Raw genomic sequence first — 15776 nt, 5'->3', positions numbered from 1 at the left:
CTGGCCACCTGAGAGAAGAGAGCAACCTCCTCCTGGCCACAACCTCCCCTCAGGTAGTTGCAGACAGCAATAAGGTCTGCCCTGAGCCTCCTCTTCTCCAGGCTAACCAATCCCAGCTCCCTCAGCCTCTCCTCGTAGGGCTGTGCTCAAGGCCTCTCCCCAGCCTCGTTGCCCTTCTCTGGACACGCTCAAGCATCTCAATGTCCCTCCTAAACTGGGGGGCCCAGAACTGAACACAGCACTCAAGGTGTGGTCTAACCAGTGCAGAGTACAGGGGCAGAATGACCTCCCTGCTCCTGCTGGCCACACCATTCCTGATGCAGGCCAGGATGCCACTGGCTCTCTTGGCCACCTGGGCACACTGCTGGCTCATGTTCAGGCAGGTATCAGTCAGCACCCCCAGATCCCTCTCTGTCTGGCTGCTCTCAGCCACTCCGACCCCAGCCTGTATCTCTGCATGGGGTAGTTGTAGCCAAAGTGCAGCACCCTGCACTTGGAGCTATTGAACCCCATCCCATTGGACTCTGCCCATCTGTCCAGGCGGTCAAGGTCCTGCTGCAGAGCCCTTCTGCCTTCCGACTCAGTCACATCTGCCCCCAGCTTGGTGTCATCTGCAAACTTGCTGATGCAAACTTGTCAGGGCTGGAAGGGACCTCAAGGATCATCCAGCCCCAGCCCCCCTGCTACGGGCAGGGACACCTCACTCTAGAGCAGGTTGCCCAGAGCCATATCCAGCCTGGCTTAAAAACCTCCAGGGGTGAGGCTTCCACCACCCCCCTGGGCAGCCTGTGCCAGGCTTTCCCCACCGTCATGGTGAAGAACTTCTTCCTCACATCCAGTCTGAATCTCCTCACTTCTAGTTTTGCTCCATTTCCCCCCCAGTCCTATCACTATCTGACGCCCTAAAAAGTCCCTCCCCAGCTTTCTTGTAGCCCACTTCAGACACTGCAAGGCCACAATAAGGTCTCCTGGGAGCCTTCTCCTCTCCAGACTGAACAACCCCCAACTCTCTCAGCCTGTCCCCATAGCTGTCTCCAGCCCTCTGCTCACCCTCATGCCCCTTATTTGAACACCTTCCAGCAGTCAAAGCTCACTTAGAATCATAGAATCAACCTCCAAGATCATCCAGTCCAACCTACCCCCAGCCCTATCCAGTCAACCACACCATGGCAATAGAATCATAGAATCAACCAGATTGGAAGAGACCTCCAAGGTCATCCAGTCCAACCTACCCCCAGCCCTATCCAGTCAACCACACCATGGCAATAGAATCATAGAATCAACCAGATTGGAAGAGACCTCCAAGATCATCCTGTCCAACCTACCCCCAGCCCTATCCAGTCAACCACACCATGGCAATAGAACCATAGAATCAATCAGGTTGGAAGAGACCTCCAAGGTCATCCAGTCCAACCTACCCCCAGCCCTATCCAGTCAACTAGACCATGGCAATAGAATCATAGAATCAACCAGGTTGGAAGAGACCTCCAAGATCATCCAGCTGTCTGCTGTGCACCTACGTTCAGAAATAAGGTAGGTTGCTTTTGGTTTGAGTTTTGGTCCTCTTTTTTCATTTATTGTTCACATTTTTTGTTGCCTTTTGTTGTTGTTGCTGCTGCTGCTGGTTTTAAATAACCCAGTGGGTCCCTGGCAGCCTGGTAACGCGCTTGCGTAACTGCCTGCATTGATTTCACTTCGTGTTATTGAGAACGTGGCATGCCTTAAAAATAAATCATAGTGCTGGGCATTGCAGTTCTGCAGAGAAAACAAGGGGGGGGAAAAGCCACTGCCTGGTTTGGGTTTAATATACGTCTGCACAGCAAAGCTAGAGAAATTCAAGGCTTGTGCTGCTCCCAGAGTCATCCCTGTTGGTTTCCCCTCCTATCCTTAGCCCAGAGGGATCAGATTACTTTTCATTTAAGAAATATTGGGGTTTTTGGGGGGTTATATTGAAGATGAGAAAGCAGAGAAAATAGTAACAAACTCTCTGTGGGGAAGAGAGGCTGAGAGCAGCCCTGAGGAGCAGGACCTGTGGGTCTGGGGTGAGGAAAAGCTCAACAGGAGCCTGCAGTGTGAGGGCAGCCCAGAGAGTAACCCTGTGCTGGGCTGCAGCCAGAGCAGTGTGGGCACAGAGCAAGGGAGGGGATTCTGCCCCTTGGCTCTGCTCTCCTCAGACCCCACCTGCAGTCCTGGGGGCAGTTCTGCAGCCCCCAGCACAAGCAGGACATTGAAGGGTTAGAGCCAGCCCAGAGGAGGCCACCAAGATGCTGAGAGGGCTGCAGCAGCTCTGCTCTGAGCACAGGCTGAGAGAGTTGGGGCTGTGCAAGCTGGAGAGGAGAAGGCTTGGAGGAGAGCTTGGAGTGGCCTTGCAGGATCTGCAGGGGGCTGCATGAGGGCTGGGAAGGGACTATTGAGAAGGTCTGGGAATGGCAGGAGGAGGAGGAGTGGGTTTGAAGTGGCAGAGGGGAGATGGAAACTGGATGTGAGGAAGGAGTTGTTTGCAGGGAGGGTGGTGAGACACTGGCACAGGTTGCCCAGGGAGGTGTTAAGGACCAGGCTGAATGCGGCCTTGAGTGACCTGTTCTAGTGGGAGGTGTCCCTGCCTATGGCAGGGGGATTGGAACTGACTGAGCTTTGAGGTCCCTTCCAACCTAAAGCATTCAATGAGTCTATGGATGATACTGAACAAACTGCCTGGGACATTAAGGCTTACAGGATGTCAGGAGTTGGAAGGGACCCAAAGAGATCATCAACTCCAACCCCAAACCAAGGAGGTCAAACTCAACCAAGGAGGTGATGGAGGATGCCCCATTCCTGCAGGCTTTTAAAGCCAGACTGGATGTGGCTCTGAGCAACTTGATCTAGAGGTGTCCCTGCCCATGTCATGAGGGTTGGACCTGGGTCATTTAAGAAAAAAACAACAAACCAAAACCAAAGAACCACCACAGCCCCAAAGAAACCAAGCACCACAATACCATCACTAGCACCCAATCCTCTTCCCAGCCCTTCTTCCATCCAGCAAAGCTGCTCCAACCTCAGTTGATGGAATATTGGAACAGACTGCCCAGGGGGGATGTGGAGTCTCCCTCTCTGGAGATACTCAAGACCCTTCTGGATGTGCTCCTGTGTGATCTGGTATAGGAGATCTTGCTCTGGCAGGGGGGTTGGACTGGATGAACTTTCGAGGTCCCTTCCAGCCCTAACATTCTGTGATTCTCCTCCTGCAGTCTTTCCTGGCTCCTTCCCAGCACCTTGGAGGCAGTGATGCCAGAGCCAAGGCACGCCAGGAATCCAGCTCATCTCTGCCTCTCTGCATTTCTCACGGCTGGCTGGGGCTGGGGCTGCCAGGGAAAGGCAGTTTCCAGCTCATTTCCTTGCCGGGCTAACTTCCTTCCCCGGAGTCTGCAGCTTGCACACAAAGCCGGCCAGAAAGGCTTCATTTGTTGGACAGCAAAAAAAAAATCCCGTGGCTGTGCCTCTCAGCTTCTCCTTGCCTTTAAAGCTCCTTTAAAACCCAGACAGCGCCTGGAGGGGCAAGGAAGGTAACCCCTGGGGGTCTTACTGAGTACTCCGTTGTGATCCTGGGAGCAAACTGGGCTCGCAGAGGGGTGCAATATCCGAAGGCTTTGCTGGGAAAGCCCGGGCAAGTTTTATCCCCGGGCCGCACCCAGCCTGAAGTGAAGAAGCGTTTGCATTTTCTTCTCGTTGGAGGGCAGCCAGGACCCTCCCCTCGGCCTGCCAGGGATTGCGAGAAAAGACAGGGTTATTGCAGCAGCCCCGGGAAGGGCAGGGCCCGGCCGCTGCCAGTCGGAGGCAGCCCATCCGCTCTGCCCTTTTGCACTGCCACTGGGAGTAACACAAGCGAGCCCTGGAGTGGGTTTTGCTTAGGTGGTCGCAGGGAGCTCTGCAAGGCTCTGGGGGCTGCCAGGGCAGAGCAAGAGCTTCGTACGTGCATGCTTTGTTTTAGTTTTGCTGGCAGACCCTGGGCGCTTGCAAAATCACTTGCAAGAGGGTGAGGAGCCCAAGGAGAGGTTGAACCAACATGGGCTTGCTCGGCGGCAGGATGGGACACAGCTCCTGCGGCCTCGCCCCTGTGGAATCTCCATGCGGCGTGGCCAGCACTGGAAATTCCTCAAGGTCCTTCCGGGGGCAGACACAGGGCTGTGCTCTTCCAGGCTGAGCAATGCAACCTGTGCCTCAGCTTGTGGTGCTTCAACCCCTATCCAAGAAGAAAATGGCTTAAATCAGTCTTTGATCCTCTTACCTCCGTGTCCATCCGTCCCTGGCCTTCATCATCCCCCTCTCCCGAACAAATGTGCCAAAGCTGACCACTTCTGCGTCCCTTTGCTGCATCACCAAGCTCTTTAGCTGTGTCTTGCCCTTCTCCTCACCTTCCAGCATCTTCTGCACGGCTTGATGTTGATCATAAACCTTTCCCTGCTTACCTCCAGCCAAAGCCAGCCGAGTTCCCAGTGCTAAGAGCTTGCTCTGCAGGGGAAATACCTGTCCCGTTCCCACCATCAGCTCCGCAGAGGGGCGGCACAGCTCGCTGAGCACCCGAGGGTGCTGTGTGGAGGATTTCAGCTTGGTGTGCAATGCATCCAGCATTCACATGTCCATCCTCCCCAACAACCTTGCTCAGCAGGGCACCCACCCTGCCAGGAACCCAGCAGCCCTTTGCTCTCTAACCAGTTTTGGTTTTACATTTTTGCTGCCTGTTCTTCCCCTGCAGGGTGAGAGGCTTTGGAAGGCAAGAGCTGACTTCAGCCATGGGATGACTTCAGCTGTAGGAATTCCCTGGTGTGGCTGAGATGTGTGTGGGGATCTCCTTCCAGCCACACCCAAAGCTACCTACTTATGTGACAGGGCCAGGCCACAACTTTACATTAGCATCCTGATTATAAATAAGTTTGGAGCAAAGAAGAATCACAGAATGGTTTAGGTTGGAAAGAACCTCCAAGGGTCATCCAGTCCACACCCCCCTGCAGTCAGCAGGGTCATCCTCAACTAGAGCAGGTTGCCCAGAGCCTTGTCAAACCTCAGCTTGAGTATCTCCAGGGATGGGGCTTCAGCTACCTCCATGGGAAACTTGTTGCAGTGTTCCAGCACAGTCATGGTGCAGAACTTGTGCCTCACATCCGATCTAAATCTGCTCTGCTCTTGTTTCAAGCCATTTCCCCTCATCCTGTCCCTGCAAGCCTTTGCGAACAGTCCTTCTGCAGCTCGTAGCCCACTTTAGGTACTGGAGGGCTGCTGTTAGGTCTCTCTCCAGAGCCTTCCTTTCTCCAGGCTGAACAACCACAGCCCCCCATCTTGTCCTCACAGAGAGGTGCTCCAACCCCTTGATCATTTTTGTGTCCTCCTCTGGTCCATGTCCTTCCTGTGCAGAGGGCACCAGAGCTGGACACAGCGCTCCAGGTGAGGTCTGCTGAGCAGAGTGCAGTGGCAGAATCGCCCCTCTGCCTCTGCTGGTTTTGATGGTATGACTGATTGCTGAGCGGGCAGCCTCACCTTAACAGAGGTTGAGTAACAGGCCTCGGAGATAGGGCAGGAAATAGTCGCGGGGTTGGCGTGATTAATCGAGCAGCCCTCCAGACTCAGCGAGTACATGAACCTTAACCCTTTCATGCAGAAGCACCACAGAGCCATTGTACCACATCACCCAGAGGCTGCCGGCAGCTCCTACTTCCCCCCCGCCCCCCTCACGAAAGACTTTGAAGTCATCTGAGATGTGCTTGCTATTTTTTCCTCTCCATTTGTGGCTTTTGCAGCGCTCTTGGTTGAAAACCAAACCCCTCTTTCTCCGTCGGCTTTGCAGCGCCCTCGCGAAACGAGACCGCCCGAGCCATCGGTTGTGCAGATGTTGGGCACACAGAGAAATGGGATCAGTTCTGCTGGTTTGGGGCATGGCTTGAGAGAAGCTTCTGGTGGCAGAGCAATATGATCTCGGATAACGTCCAGAAGCGGCTGTCGGGCTTCCCCAGCGCCGTCGGGTGTAGGAGAGGGAGCCTCCAGCTGCAGCTTTCCTGCCTGGTGGAGGAATTTGTGCTCCGCCCGCGCCCTCTGCTGGCTTTGGTACTTGGTTGAAATGGAGCTCAGGCAGTGCAGGCTGGCAGTAAAAACCACCACACCTCCAAAACCCTTTGTACCGACACCAAAATCTCGCGTCCAGCCCCAGGAAAACAACCCTCAGCTCTCCCCTGGGCAAGAGCAGCAGCTGCCAAGTCATCGCACTTCAAAACCAGCTGCATTAGGACCTTGGGTGGCCCAAATCTTGCCCAGAAAATTCTAAACAGTGACTTTTCCCTCCCCTTACCTTTAACCATGTGTTTGGAATGCAGGGCAGATGAAAGAAACGGCAGTGGTGGTGGTGATGGTTAAACTCGGGGGGTTTATTTGACTACAAGTAACTAAATCAGTGCCCACTCCCTGTGTCTCCGCAGAGAGAAACCTTGGAAGTGAACCCCCAAGGAAATGGGAGAAGAAAGAAGGAAAAAACACCCAATGGAACCAAATCAGCCTCGGAAAAGGAGTTGTAAACCAGCAATAAGTGAAGGAAACCTCAGCCCCTCTGCCACCACTGCTTTGTCAGAGCTTTTTATGTCCACACCCAGCACAGACCCAATGCCAGGACACCACCTCTGCACCCTCTGCCTGGCCAGTCCGGTGGGCCAAGGTCTAGGTACCTTTGGAGACAAAACCAAATGGAGCTCTTTGAGGGTGAGCACCCAGGGCTGACTGCAGAGTGCATCCCAGTGGGTGCACCCCAATTTTGGTGCCTGTCACTGAAAGAGGGAGGCAAAGCCACAGGGCTTCAGCAGGAGGACTCGTGTCGCCGGCGGATGTGGCAGGACTTGCAGAGGAGGTGGTCACCCAGTGGGTAGCACCCATTCTCCGTCGGCTCTGGTGACAGGGGCATCCCGCAGCTCTGAGGGCAAAAAGGGGAGAAGAGGAGGCCACCTTTTAGGGTGCTTTTTATCCCCTCTTTGCTGCAGAACTCAGCAGCACTCAGAAAAAGCATCAGACTCCATCAAGAGCATGGAAAGCTGAAGCTTTCCTGCCCAAACAAATCATCCTTTGCCCCTCACTTATTTGGTGTTCCCCCTGCCCATTGCTTCCAAGTGGAACTGGTGGCTAAAAACCCCAACCCCCACTGTGGTGGTGCTTTGCAAAGGGCCCAGTGCCAAACCCCTCTGGGTTTTGGGGGTACCTCGCAGCGGTAGCAGCCCTCGTGGAAACTGCGTCCCAGGCACTCGATCCTGTAGGTGTCCTTGTCCTGGCCGGGGATGATTGGGTGCCCGCAGGCGCTGCAGATCGTGGCGTATTTCCTGGTGGGAGCAAACCAGAGCAGCCTGAGCCCTGTGGGGTGATGGTGACAAGCTGAGCCCCCCCCAAATGTGGGGGGTTTCTGCCCCCTTTCCTCCTTCCCCAACCTGTAGAAGTCAGGCACGCAGTACACCTCATCCCACTCGTCCACGGCAAAGCTCTCGGTGCCGATGGCCCGGCCACAGGCGGCGCAGGAGAAGCAGCCAGGGTGGTAGCCCTTGCCCAGGGCACGGACGATGCGCTCCACGATCAGCCCCTGGCACTTGGCACATTTCTCCAGCGTGGCCTGGGGGTTTGGGGACACACAGGATCACAAGATATTAGTTAGGGACCTTGGGAGGTTTTTGAGTCCACCCTCGCTGCCAGAGCAGGACCACAGAGTCTAGCACGGGTTGTACAGGAATGCATCCAAACAGGGCCAGGAAGGCTCCACAGCCTCTCTGGGGAGCCTGTTCCAGTGCTCTGGGACCCTTACAGCACAGCAGTGCTGTTGTTTACATCCATTGCTCCTTGTCCTATCACAGGGTGCAACTGAGCAGACCCTGTCCTTGTCCCTTCCTTCCTCACCCCGAGCCCTCAGATGTTTATAGACGTTGATCAGATCCCCTCTCAGCCTTCTCCTCTCCAGACTAGCCAGGCCCAGGGCTCTCAGCCTTTCCTCATCAGGCAGTGCTCCAGTCCCTTCAGCATCTTTGTAGCCCCCTGTTGGATTCTCTTCAGTAGATTCCTGTCCCTCTTGAACTGAGGAGCCCAGAATTGGTTGCAATATTCCAGGTGTGGCCTCACCAGAGGACAGCAGAGTGGGAGGAGAACCTCCCTCCATCTGCTGGCCACACTCCTCTTAATGCACCCCAAGACACCATTGGCCCTCTTGGCCACGAGGGCACACTGCTGTCCCCATGGGGAACTTGTCATCCACCAGGACTCCCAGCTCCTTTTCCACTGTGAGATGCCAGCTCCCTGCCCTGGCACTGCATCTCCCGCCAGCCCTGGCAGGGTGCTGGTGGTGCCCGAGGCGGGGCGGGTACCTGGTAGCAGGTGTCGCACATGGGCCGCCCGTCTCTCTGGTAGTAGCGCTGGCCGGCCAGCGCCCGCTGGCAGCTGCGGCAGGTGAAGCAGCCGGCGTGGTACAGCTTCTGCAGCGCCTCCACCGCCGCCTCCCCGCGCCCCAGCGCCTTGTGGCAGAAGGCGCAGATGTCTGGTGGAAGAAGGGACACAGGGGTTCGGTGCTGCCTGCCTCAGCTTCCCCACCGAGCTCAGTCAGCGCCCAGCTCCCTGCAGCACCGCAGAGAGAAATGTTTAAGTGAAACTCCACTGGAAGAAAAACCACCCAAGAGAGCCAAAGCAGCGTGGAAAAGGAGCTTCGAGAAACAGGGGAAGGACACCTCAGCTCCTCTGCCTCCACTGCTCTGCCAGGGCTTCTCATCTTTGTAACCAGTGCAGAGCTGTGCCAGGACTCTACATCTGCACCTCTCTGCCTGGCCAGCCCAGTGTGTTTGGGTACACTTTGGTGACCGAAACCCCAATCCTACCCTGCACAGCTGGGCCCTGCCCTTACCTCTGGAGCTGTCCCTCTCCAAGTACCCATTTGCATCCTGCCACGGTGCTTTGCCTGCCTGCTCCTGGCTGAGTTTGGGTGGCCTCAGTTCGGCAGGGAGGGCAGAAGGGGCCTGGTGAGAAGGGAAAGATAAAGGCAGGTTATATTTATTGCCCTTGAAAGTGGGGAAACTGAGGCACTGGAGGGGGAAATCAGACTCCATCATCCTCACCTGCAGGGTGGTAGGTGCTGCCAGGTCCAGTTGCTGCAGCGCAGGCACCAGTGCCTCTGCGGACAAGGGCTTGGGCGCTTCGGAGAGCACAAGGACCGGCGAAGGCACAGGCAGAGGGGCTGCTGGGTGGGCTTCTGCAGCTAAAGCCAGACATGACTGGGTTAGGGGGACAGAGAGGCCCAGTAGAGCCCCAGCACAGTAGCTCCCCAACAGCTTTGCAGCCACACTCATTGGCCTGCCCCAAAAGCAAACTCTGTCCCGGACAAACAGCACCGATAAGCACCCAGCGATGGAGAGCAAACACAGCCCTTCCCCAGCACCCGGATCCATCCTGGCAGTGCCACAGGGATTTGGGCAATAACCCCCCAAAAAAACCTTCACATCTCTCCCCGCTTGAGAGCACATCCTTTAGCAAAACTTCTCCCCAGCATCCTCAGCACCATCACCATCCTCCCAGCACCGCTCGCAGGGCCCCCCCTCACCTCCATTGGGCAGCTTAGGGGGCTTTGCTGGAGAGGTGTGGGGGTGATGGGAGCTGGGCACCTCAGCACCATCCAGCTGCTGCTCCCCTTGGGTTCTCTCCTTGGCAGCTGCCTCCCTCCGTGGTGGCGCCAGGGTGATGAAGACAGACGAAGCGATCCTCTTCTCTACCTTCCCCGGCAGCATCGCTGACATCACGGGAGGGACGCAGCTGGGGTCAGTGTGGGGGGAATGGTGTGAAAGGGAAAGCGAAGCCCGCGAGGGCTCCGGCAGCTCCTGCAGCTGCGCTGCCCTTCGGATCCAGCCCTCCTCCCTCCTCACCCTCCCGGAAAGGGAGAAGGACTGAGCGTGCCCGTCCCACGTCACGGCAATAAATGACCTCACGCCTGCCAGGACTCAGGGTGAAGGGTCCAAAGGGTCTCGGCAGAGCAGCAGCCGAAGTCACCCAGTTTGGTGCCGCGGTGGTCGAAGCTCACCCTTTTACAGGCGTTTTAACCTCCTTTGTTTCTTCTTATCGCCTCCCCTGGGGTTAAACTCGCTGTGAGCAATGGGGAAAGCCACAACTTTCCTCTGCAAAGTAGGATCTGCTTTTCCAGATCCCTTTCCGGGGTGTTTCTAGCTCCCCGTTCCCTTTCCACTTCCCCTCATTTCCCCACTAATCACTCCCAGCTGGGGGCTTCCCTCCCTTCAGCGCTGCAGATGGGGACAGCGAGGCAGGATGCCGCCAGCCGCCGCAGCCCCAGCGCCGAAGCAGCCCCCAGCACCGGCCGGCAGCGCAGGCAGGATGCGCCCGAGCCCGATAAACCCTGCCTGGGAAGGAAAAGGGATGTTTGTTCAGCTTCCCAACGGGAAAATCAGCCGGGGCGAAGCTTCCCCTTCCCAGATGGGATGGTTTGGAGCGGGGGAACCCCGAGGCTGTAGCTGCTGAAGCAAGATCCATCCCCAGAATGACTCAGCGGCCCGACAGACACCTGTGTGATGAGTTCTCTGCTCTCATGGCCCCAGGCAGGGCGGCTCTGCTCCTCCAGAATCGCACTCACGGATGTCGGTGGCCAGTCCCTCTGTGCTGGGGACAAAGCTTCAGGGCATGCACACCAGTGGCCATATAGATCCCCTGCAGACCCCCTGTAGAGCCCTATAGACTCCTGCCCATAGAGCCCATATACGTCTCCTGTAGACATCCATAGACCCCTATGGACACACAGAGACCCATATACATCCCCTATAGACTCCTGCAGGCCCATATACATCACTGTAAACATCCATAGACCCCTATGGACACACAGAGACCCATATACATCCCCTATAGACTCCTGCAGGCCCATATACATCACTGTAAACATCCATAGACCCCTATGGACACACAGAGACCCATATACATCCCCTATAGACTCCTGCAGGCCCATATACATCACTGTAGACATCCATAGACCCCTATGGACACACAGAGACCCATATACATCCCCTATAGACTCCTGCAGCCCCATATACATCACTGTAAACATCCATAGACCCCTATGGACACACAGAGACCCATATACATCCCCTATAGACTCCTGCAGGCCTATATACATCACTGTAGACATCCAGTGATCACACTCCTGGCACATCTTCAGCTGCCATCAATCACTGCCCTCAGGTCCTTCACAGAATTACAGAATATCAGGGGTTGGAAGGGGCCTCTGGAGATCACCCAGTCCAACCCCCCTGCCAGAGCAGGGTCACATAGAGCAGATCACACAGGAACACATCCAGGTGGATCTTGAGTGTCTCCAGAGAAGGAGACTCCACAAGCACCTTGGGCAGCCACCAAGTAGCTGCTCTCCAGCTACTCTTCCCCAAGCTTTTAATGCAGCAGAGGGTTCTGTGGGCCCCCCCTCATTGAATCTCATCCTGTTGGCCTCAGCCCATCGATCCAGCCCTGCCCAGATGTCTCTGCAGAGCCTCTCTGCCCTCCAGCAGATCAGCATCCCACCCAGCCTGACGTTGCCTAGTGACTGCCTGAGAGTGCCTCCATCCCCTCTTCCAGATCACTGATGTTGAACAGACCTGGCCCCAGCAGTGAGCCCTGGGGAGCACCACTGGAGCTGAGTCCTCGACCTCTCTGGGCTCAGCCACCAGTGAGTCTGTGCCCAGCCCAGCCAGGAGCAGCCAGCTCCTCCAGGAGCATGCTGTGGGAAACTGGGTCAGAAGCCTAAAGTCCAGGCAGCCTCCCCCTCCTGCTGCTGCCAGGTCACCTTGCCATGGCAGCAGATCAGGTGGGCCAGACAAGCCTCGCCCTTCATGAACCCGTGGTGCATGATGTCACTCGTGATGACCTGTTCCATGGCTTTCCCTGGCACCAGGGCAGACTGGCAGCCTTGTAATTACCCTTGTCTTCCTTCTGGCCCTTCTTGTAGGCTGGCCTCCCATTTGCCAACCCCTGCTCCACCAGGACCTCACCAGTGAGCCAGGGCTGCTGAAAAATGATGGAGAGTGGCTTGGTGAGCATTCCTGCCAGCTCCTTCAGCACCCTTGAGTGCTGGTCCCATAGACTTGTGTGCATCTAAGTGCTGTAGCAGGTCACAAACCACTTCCCCTTGGAGCCTGGGGGCTTCATTCCCAATCCCCTTCCCTGTATTCCAGCTCAGGGGCTGGGTCCCCAGAGAACAGCTGCTCTTGCTACTAAAGACTGAGCAAAGAAGGTGCTGAGCACCTCAGCCTTGTCCTCAGCCCTTGGCACTGCTCCCTCCTGCATCCATTCAAGGATGGAGATCCTCCAGAGCTCTCCTGGCACTGCTGCTCTCTTTAGGGAAGCTTTTGTTGTTCCCTCTTTAGGGAAACATTTGTCACTGCCCTTCACAGCAGTTCCCAGATCAGGCTCGAGATGAGCTTTGGCCTTTGCTACTTTCTCCCTCCACATCTTTCCAGCTGTGAGGCTGTCCCCCTGCCCAGCTGTGAGGCTGTCCCCTGCCCAGCTGTGTGGCTGTCCCCTGCCCAGCTGTGAGGCTGTCCCCCTGCCCAGCTGTGTGGCTGTCCCCTGCCCAGCTGTGTGGCTGTCCCCCTGCCCAGCTGTGAGGCTGTCCCCCTGCCCAGCTGTGAGGCTGTCCCCCTGCCCAGCTGTGAGGCTGTCCCCTGCCCAGCTGTGTGGCTGTCCCCTGCCCAGCTGTGAGGCTGTCCCCCTGCCCAGCTGTGTGGCTGTCCCCTGCCCAGCTGTGTGGCTGTCCCCCTGCCCAGCTGTGAGGCTGTCCCCCTGCCCAGCTGTGAGGCTGTCCCCTGCCCAGCTGCGAGGCTGTCCCCTGCCCAGCTGTGAGGCTGTCCCCTGCCCTGCTGTGAGGCTGTCCCCTGCCCAGCTGTGAGGCTGTCCCCTGCCCAGCTGTGAGGCTGTCCCCCTGCCCTCTGTTCAGCCGTGCAGGTCTCCTTCCTCACCAGCTCTCTCTTGGGACTCGGGGGTGGCCTGTTCCTGTGCCTTCCTTCTCCAGGGCAGGGGGGAGGTGGGGGCTGACACCATTGGTGTCCCCTTTTCCCTTCCCCGAGTGTCCCTGCTGACTCCCGTAGCTGGAGGCCTTGCAGCTCCCCAGCGATCTCCTGTCTCCCTCTGAGTAGCCCTGCAGCCCCCTCAGCCGCTTCCTGGGGGTGCCCTGCCCCCTGTGTGGCAGTGTCTCCACCCTGTCCCCCCTGCCCGGGCAGACCTCGTCTCCTACCTGGGCACGTCCCCAGTCCCGTTCCCGGGCGCATCCCCAGTCCCGTACCTGGGAGTGGCTCTCGGTCCCTTTGTCCTGGCCCTGGATGTCCTTAAGCCATTACCTAGGGCGTCCCATGTCCCGTTTTGGGGTGCCCTACCCCCTACCCGGGGCGTCCCCAGTCTCATACCTGGGGGTGTCCCCCATCCCCTCCCTGGGGGTCGCGCTTGGTCCCTTTGTCCCATGTCGGGACAGATCTGGAATCCTCATCCCACTACCTGAGGGGTCGCATTTCCTGGGGTTCCTTGTCCCCCCCACCGCGGGTGTCCCCAGTCCCGTAACGGGGCGGGGGGAGCTATCGGGAGAGAGTCCCCTGATCTAGGGGGGTCCTGCTTTGAGGGGGTGTGGGGTGTGGTCCCCTCCCCGGAGCAGGGAGGTGCCATCTGCCCGAGGGTGTCCCCTGCAGCTCCGCCCGCCCCTCGTGGGGGGTGCCCCCGTCCCTGACCCCTACCTGGGCTGCCGGTGCGGGTCCGTCCGTGCGCGGCGGGGACAGCGGGGAGGCAGAGCCAGCGCCCGGCATCACCGCCCCTTCCTCCCTCCTCCTCCTCCTCCTTCCTTCCTCCTCCCCCCTGCCTGCCCCACGGGCTCTGGCAGAGGGGAGGAGGGGACACAAGCCCTTACGGTGCCCCATACGCCCTCAGGGAGCCCCTTGGCATGCCTCATGGTCCTCAGGATGCTCCATGGGACCCAAGGGTGTCCCTTCTGTCCCCAGGGTGTCCTCTGGCTGCCCCGCGCACCCCAGGGTGACCCATGCAGGCTCGATGGGGATAGCTGGCGATGTTCCTGCTGCTGCCGGAGGCTGGACTAGGTGACCTGTAGAGGTCCCCTCCCGCCCAGACCAGTCTGGGATTCTATGATTGATTCTACAACCAGGTTGTCCCATGGACCTCCCTGCTTGCCCCAGGGTGGTCTCGACAGCCTTCGATGCCCCCAACAACCCTAGGGTGCCTCATGTGCCCCTGTGCCTCCCCCATGCCCCCATGTGCCCCTGTACAGCCTCTGGTGGCACTTGTGTCACACCCATTCAGGATGCCCCACAGGACTGAGGTCCTGCACTTGGGGCACAACAACCTTGGGCACTGTGGTAAAGGGTTGGACTTGATGATCTGTGAGGTCTCTTCCAACCTTGGTGATACTGTGATACTGTGATACTGTGAACCCCAGGAACACTCCGGGCTTGGGGCAGAGTGCCTGGAAACTGCCTGGTGGAAAAGGATCTGAGGCTGCTCTGCTGTGGTATCTTTGGATGTCTCTGGGCTGCTCCCGCTGGGACTCTGTCACTGTGTGCATCGCAGGCAGGAGGTGCACAAGATGTGTGCCACAGGCAAGGGAGTTTGTGTTGACCAGGTACAGAGAGAGGCGTTCAAAGGTCAGGACATTCCTCAGAGTGACACAGGAGTCCACATCCCGGAATGAGCCACAGCAAAGCACATTTATTGTGGAGTGAGAGCCTCAGGGCATGCACTGGCTGGGCAGTGACTGCTTGTAGATCACACACAGCAGTGTGGTTGTGGAGGAAAGGAAAGGGAAGGAAAGGAAAGGGAAGGGAAGGGAAGGGAAGGGAAGGGAAGGGAAGGGAAGGGAAGGGAAGGGAAGGGAAGGGAAGGGAAGGGAAAATAAAATAAGGAGAAAAGGAAAACAAAAGAAAAGGAAAGGAAATAAAATGAAAGGGAGAGGAAAGGAAATGAAAGAGAAAGGAAAGGAAAAGGGGAAAGGAAAAGGAAAAAAGAAAAGGAAAGAAAGAAAATAAAAAATAAAGGGAAAAAAAGAAAAAAAAAAGAAAAGGGAAAGGAAAGGAAAGGAAAGAGAAAAGGGAAAGGGAAAAGGGAAAAGGGAAAAGGGAAAAGGGAAAAGGGAAAAGGGAAAAGGGAAAAGGGAAAAGGGAAAAGGGAAAAGGGAAAAGGGAAAAGGGAAAGGAAAGGAAAGGAAAGGAAAGGAAAGGAAAGGAAAGGAAAGGAAAGGAAAGGAAAGGAAAGGAAAGGAAAGGAAAGGAAAGGAAAGGAAAGGAAAGGAAAGGAAAGGAAGGGGAGGAAAGGGGAGGAAAGGGGAGGGAAGGAAAGGGAAGTTCTGTTTCTTGATCCAGCCTACCCTGCTGAGAGCCTCCAGCACTTTGGAGCCCAAACGCCATTTCCATGGCCCAAGCCTGTTCTCTCATGCCCCAGTGCAGCCTCTTTGCTTCCCAAGCCCCCAGTGCAGGGCCCACAGCCTCCCGCAGAGGGTTCCAGCCTGGCCTCGGTGCCCCAGCCCTGCCCTCGGGCCCCTCGGACCTCGCTGGAGGCTACAGGTCCCAAAGCTGCAGCTGGGGCGTGGCAGCATCCAGCCAGCTGGGAGGGAGCAGGCAGTGGAGATGGGAACAGGGGGAGCAGGGACAGGCCGGGATGGAGTGCACAGGGGTGGGGCACAGGTGGGCGAGAGGCTGCAGAGGGAGTTGAGTGCCTTTGGCGTGCAGCGCAGAGGCTTCTCTGCCCCCTGGCGTCAG

At 57.2% G+C, this 15776-nt stretch overlaps 1 protein-coding gene across 2 annotated transcripts; it reads right to left on the bottom strand.

The window, feature by feature from the left end:
* Positions 1–6481: 6481 nt before the first annotated feature.
* FBLIM1 (filamin binding LIM protein 1) lies at positions 6482–10217 on the bottom strand. 2 transcript variants are annotated; one of them, XM_064171946.1, is made up of 7 exons: positions 9578–10217; positions 9096–9235; positions 8885–8996; positions 8355–8524; positions 7434–7612; positions 7211–7328; positions 6482–6928 (listed from the first exon to the last, which is right to left on the bottom strand). In XM_064171946.1, exons 1-7 carry the CDS (start codon positions 9768–9770, stop codon positions 6815–6817), a joined length of 1026 nt encoding a protein of 341 aa, XP_064028016.1. In that variant the 5' UTR covers positions 9771–10217; the 3' UTR covers positions 6482–6814. The 2 variants fall into 2 exon arrangements, with proteins under 2 accessions (XP_064028016.1, XP_064028015.1); XM_064171945.1 differs by having other exon boundaries at positions 7211–7612.
* Positions 10218–15776: the final 5559 nt, after the last annotated feature.

The sequence above is a fragment of the Pogoniulus pusillus genome, chromosome 36 (assembly GCF_015220805.1).
Source record: "Pogoniulus pusillus isolate bPogPus1 chromosome 36, bPogPus1.pri, whole genome shotgun sequence".
Lineage (NCBI taxonomy): Eukaryota > Metazoa > Chordata > Aves > Piciformes > Lybiidae > Pogoniulus > Pogoniulus pusillus.
The sequence above is the reverse complement of the archived record's forward strand: the minus strand, read 5'-3'. Positions and strand labels throughout refer to the sequence as shown.

Bases quoted from the DNA above. Each gene is read 5' to 3' on its own strand.
- FBLIM1 (XM_064171945.1), bottom strand. From the start codon at position 9,770: ATGTCAGCGATGCTGCCGGGGAAGGTAGAGAAGAGGATCGCTTCGTCT. The intron at 9,236-9,577 runs GTGAGGGGGGGC...GTCTGGCTTTAG, and splicing joins CCCTAAGCTGCCCAATGGAG to CTGCAGAAGCCCACCCAGCA. The intron at 7,613-8,354 runs GTACCCGCCCCG...CCAAACCCCCAG, and splicing joins TGTGCGACACCTGCTACCAG to GCCACGCTGGAGAAATGTGC.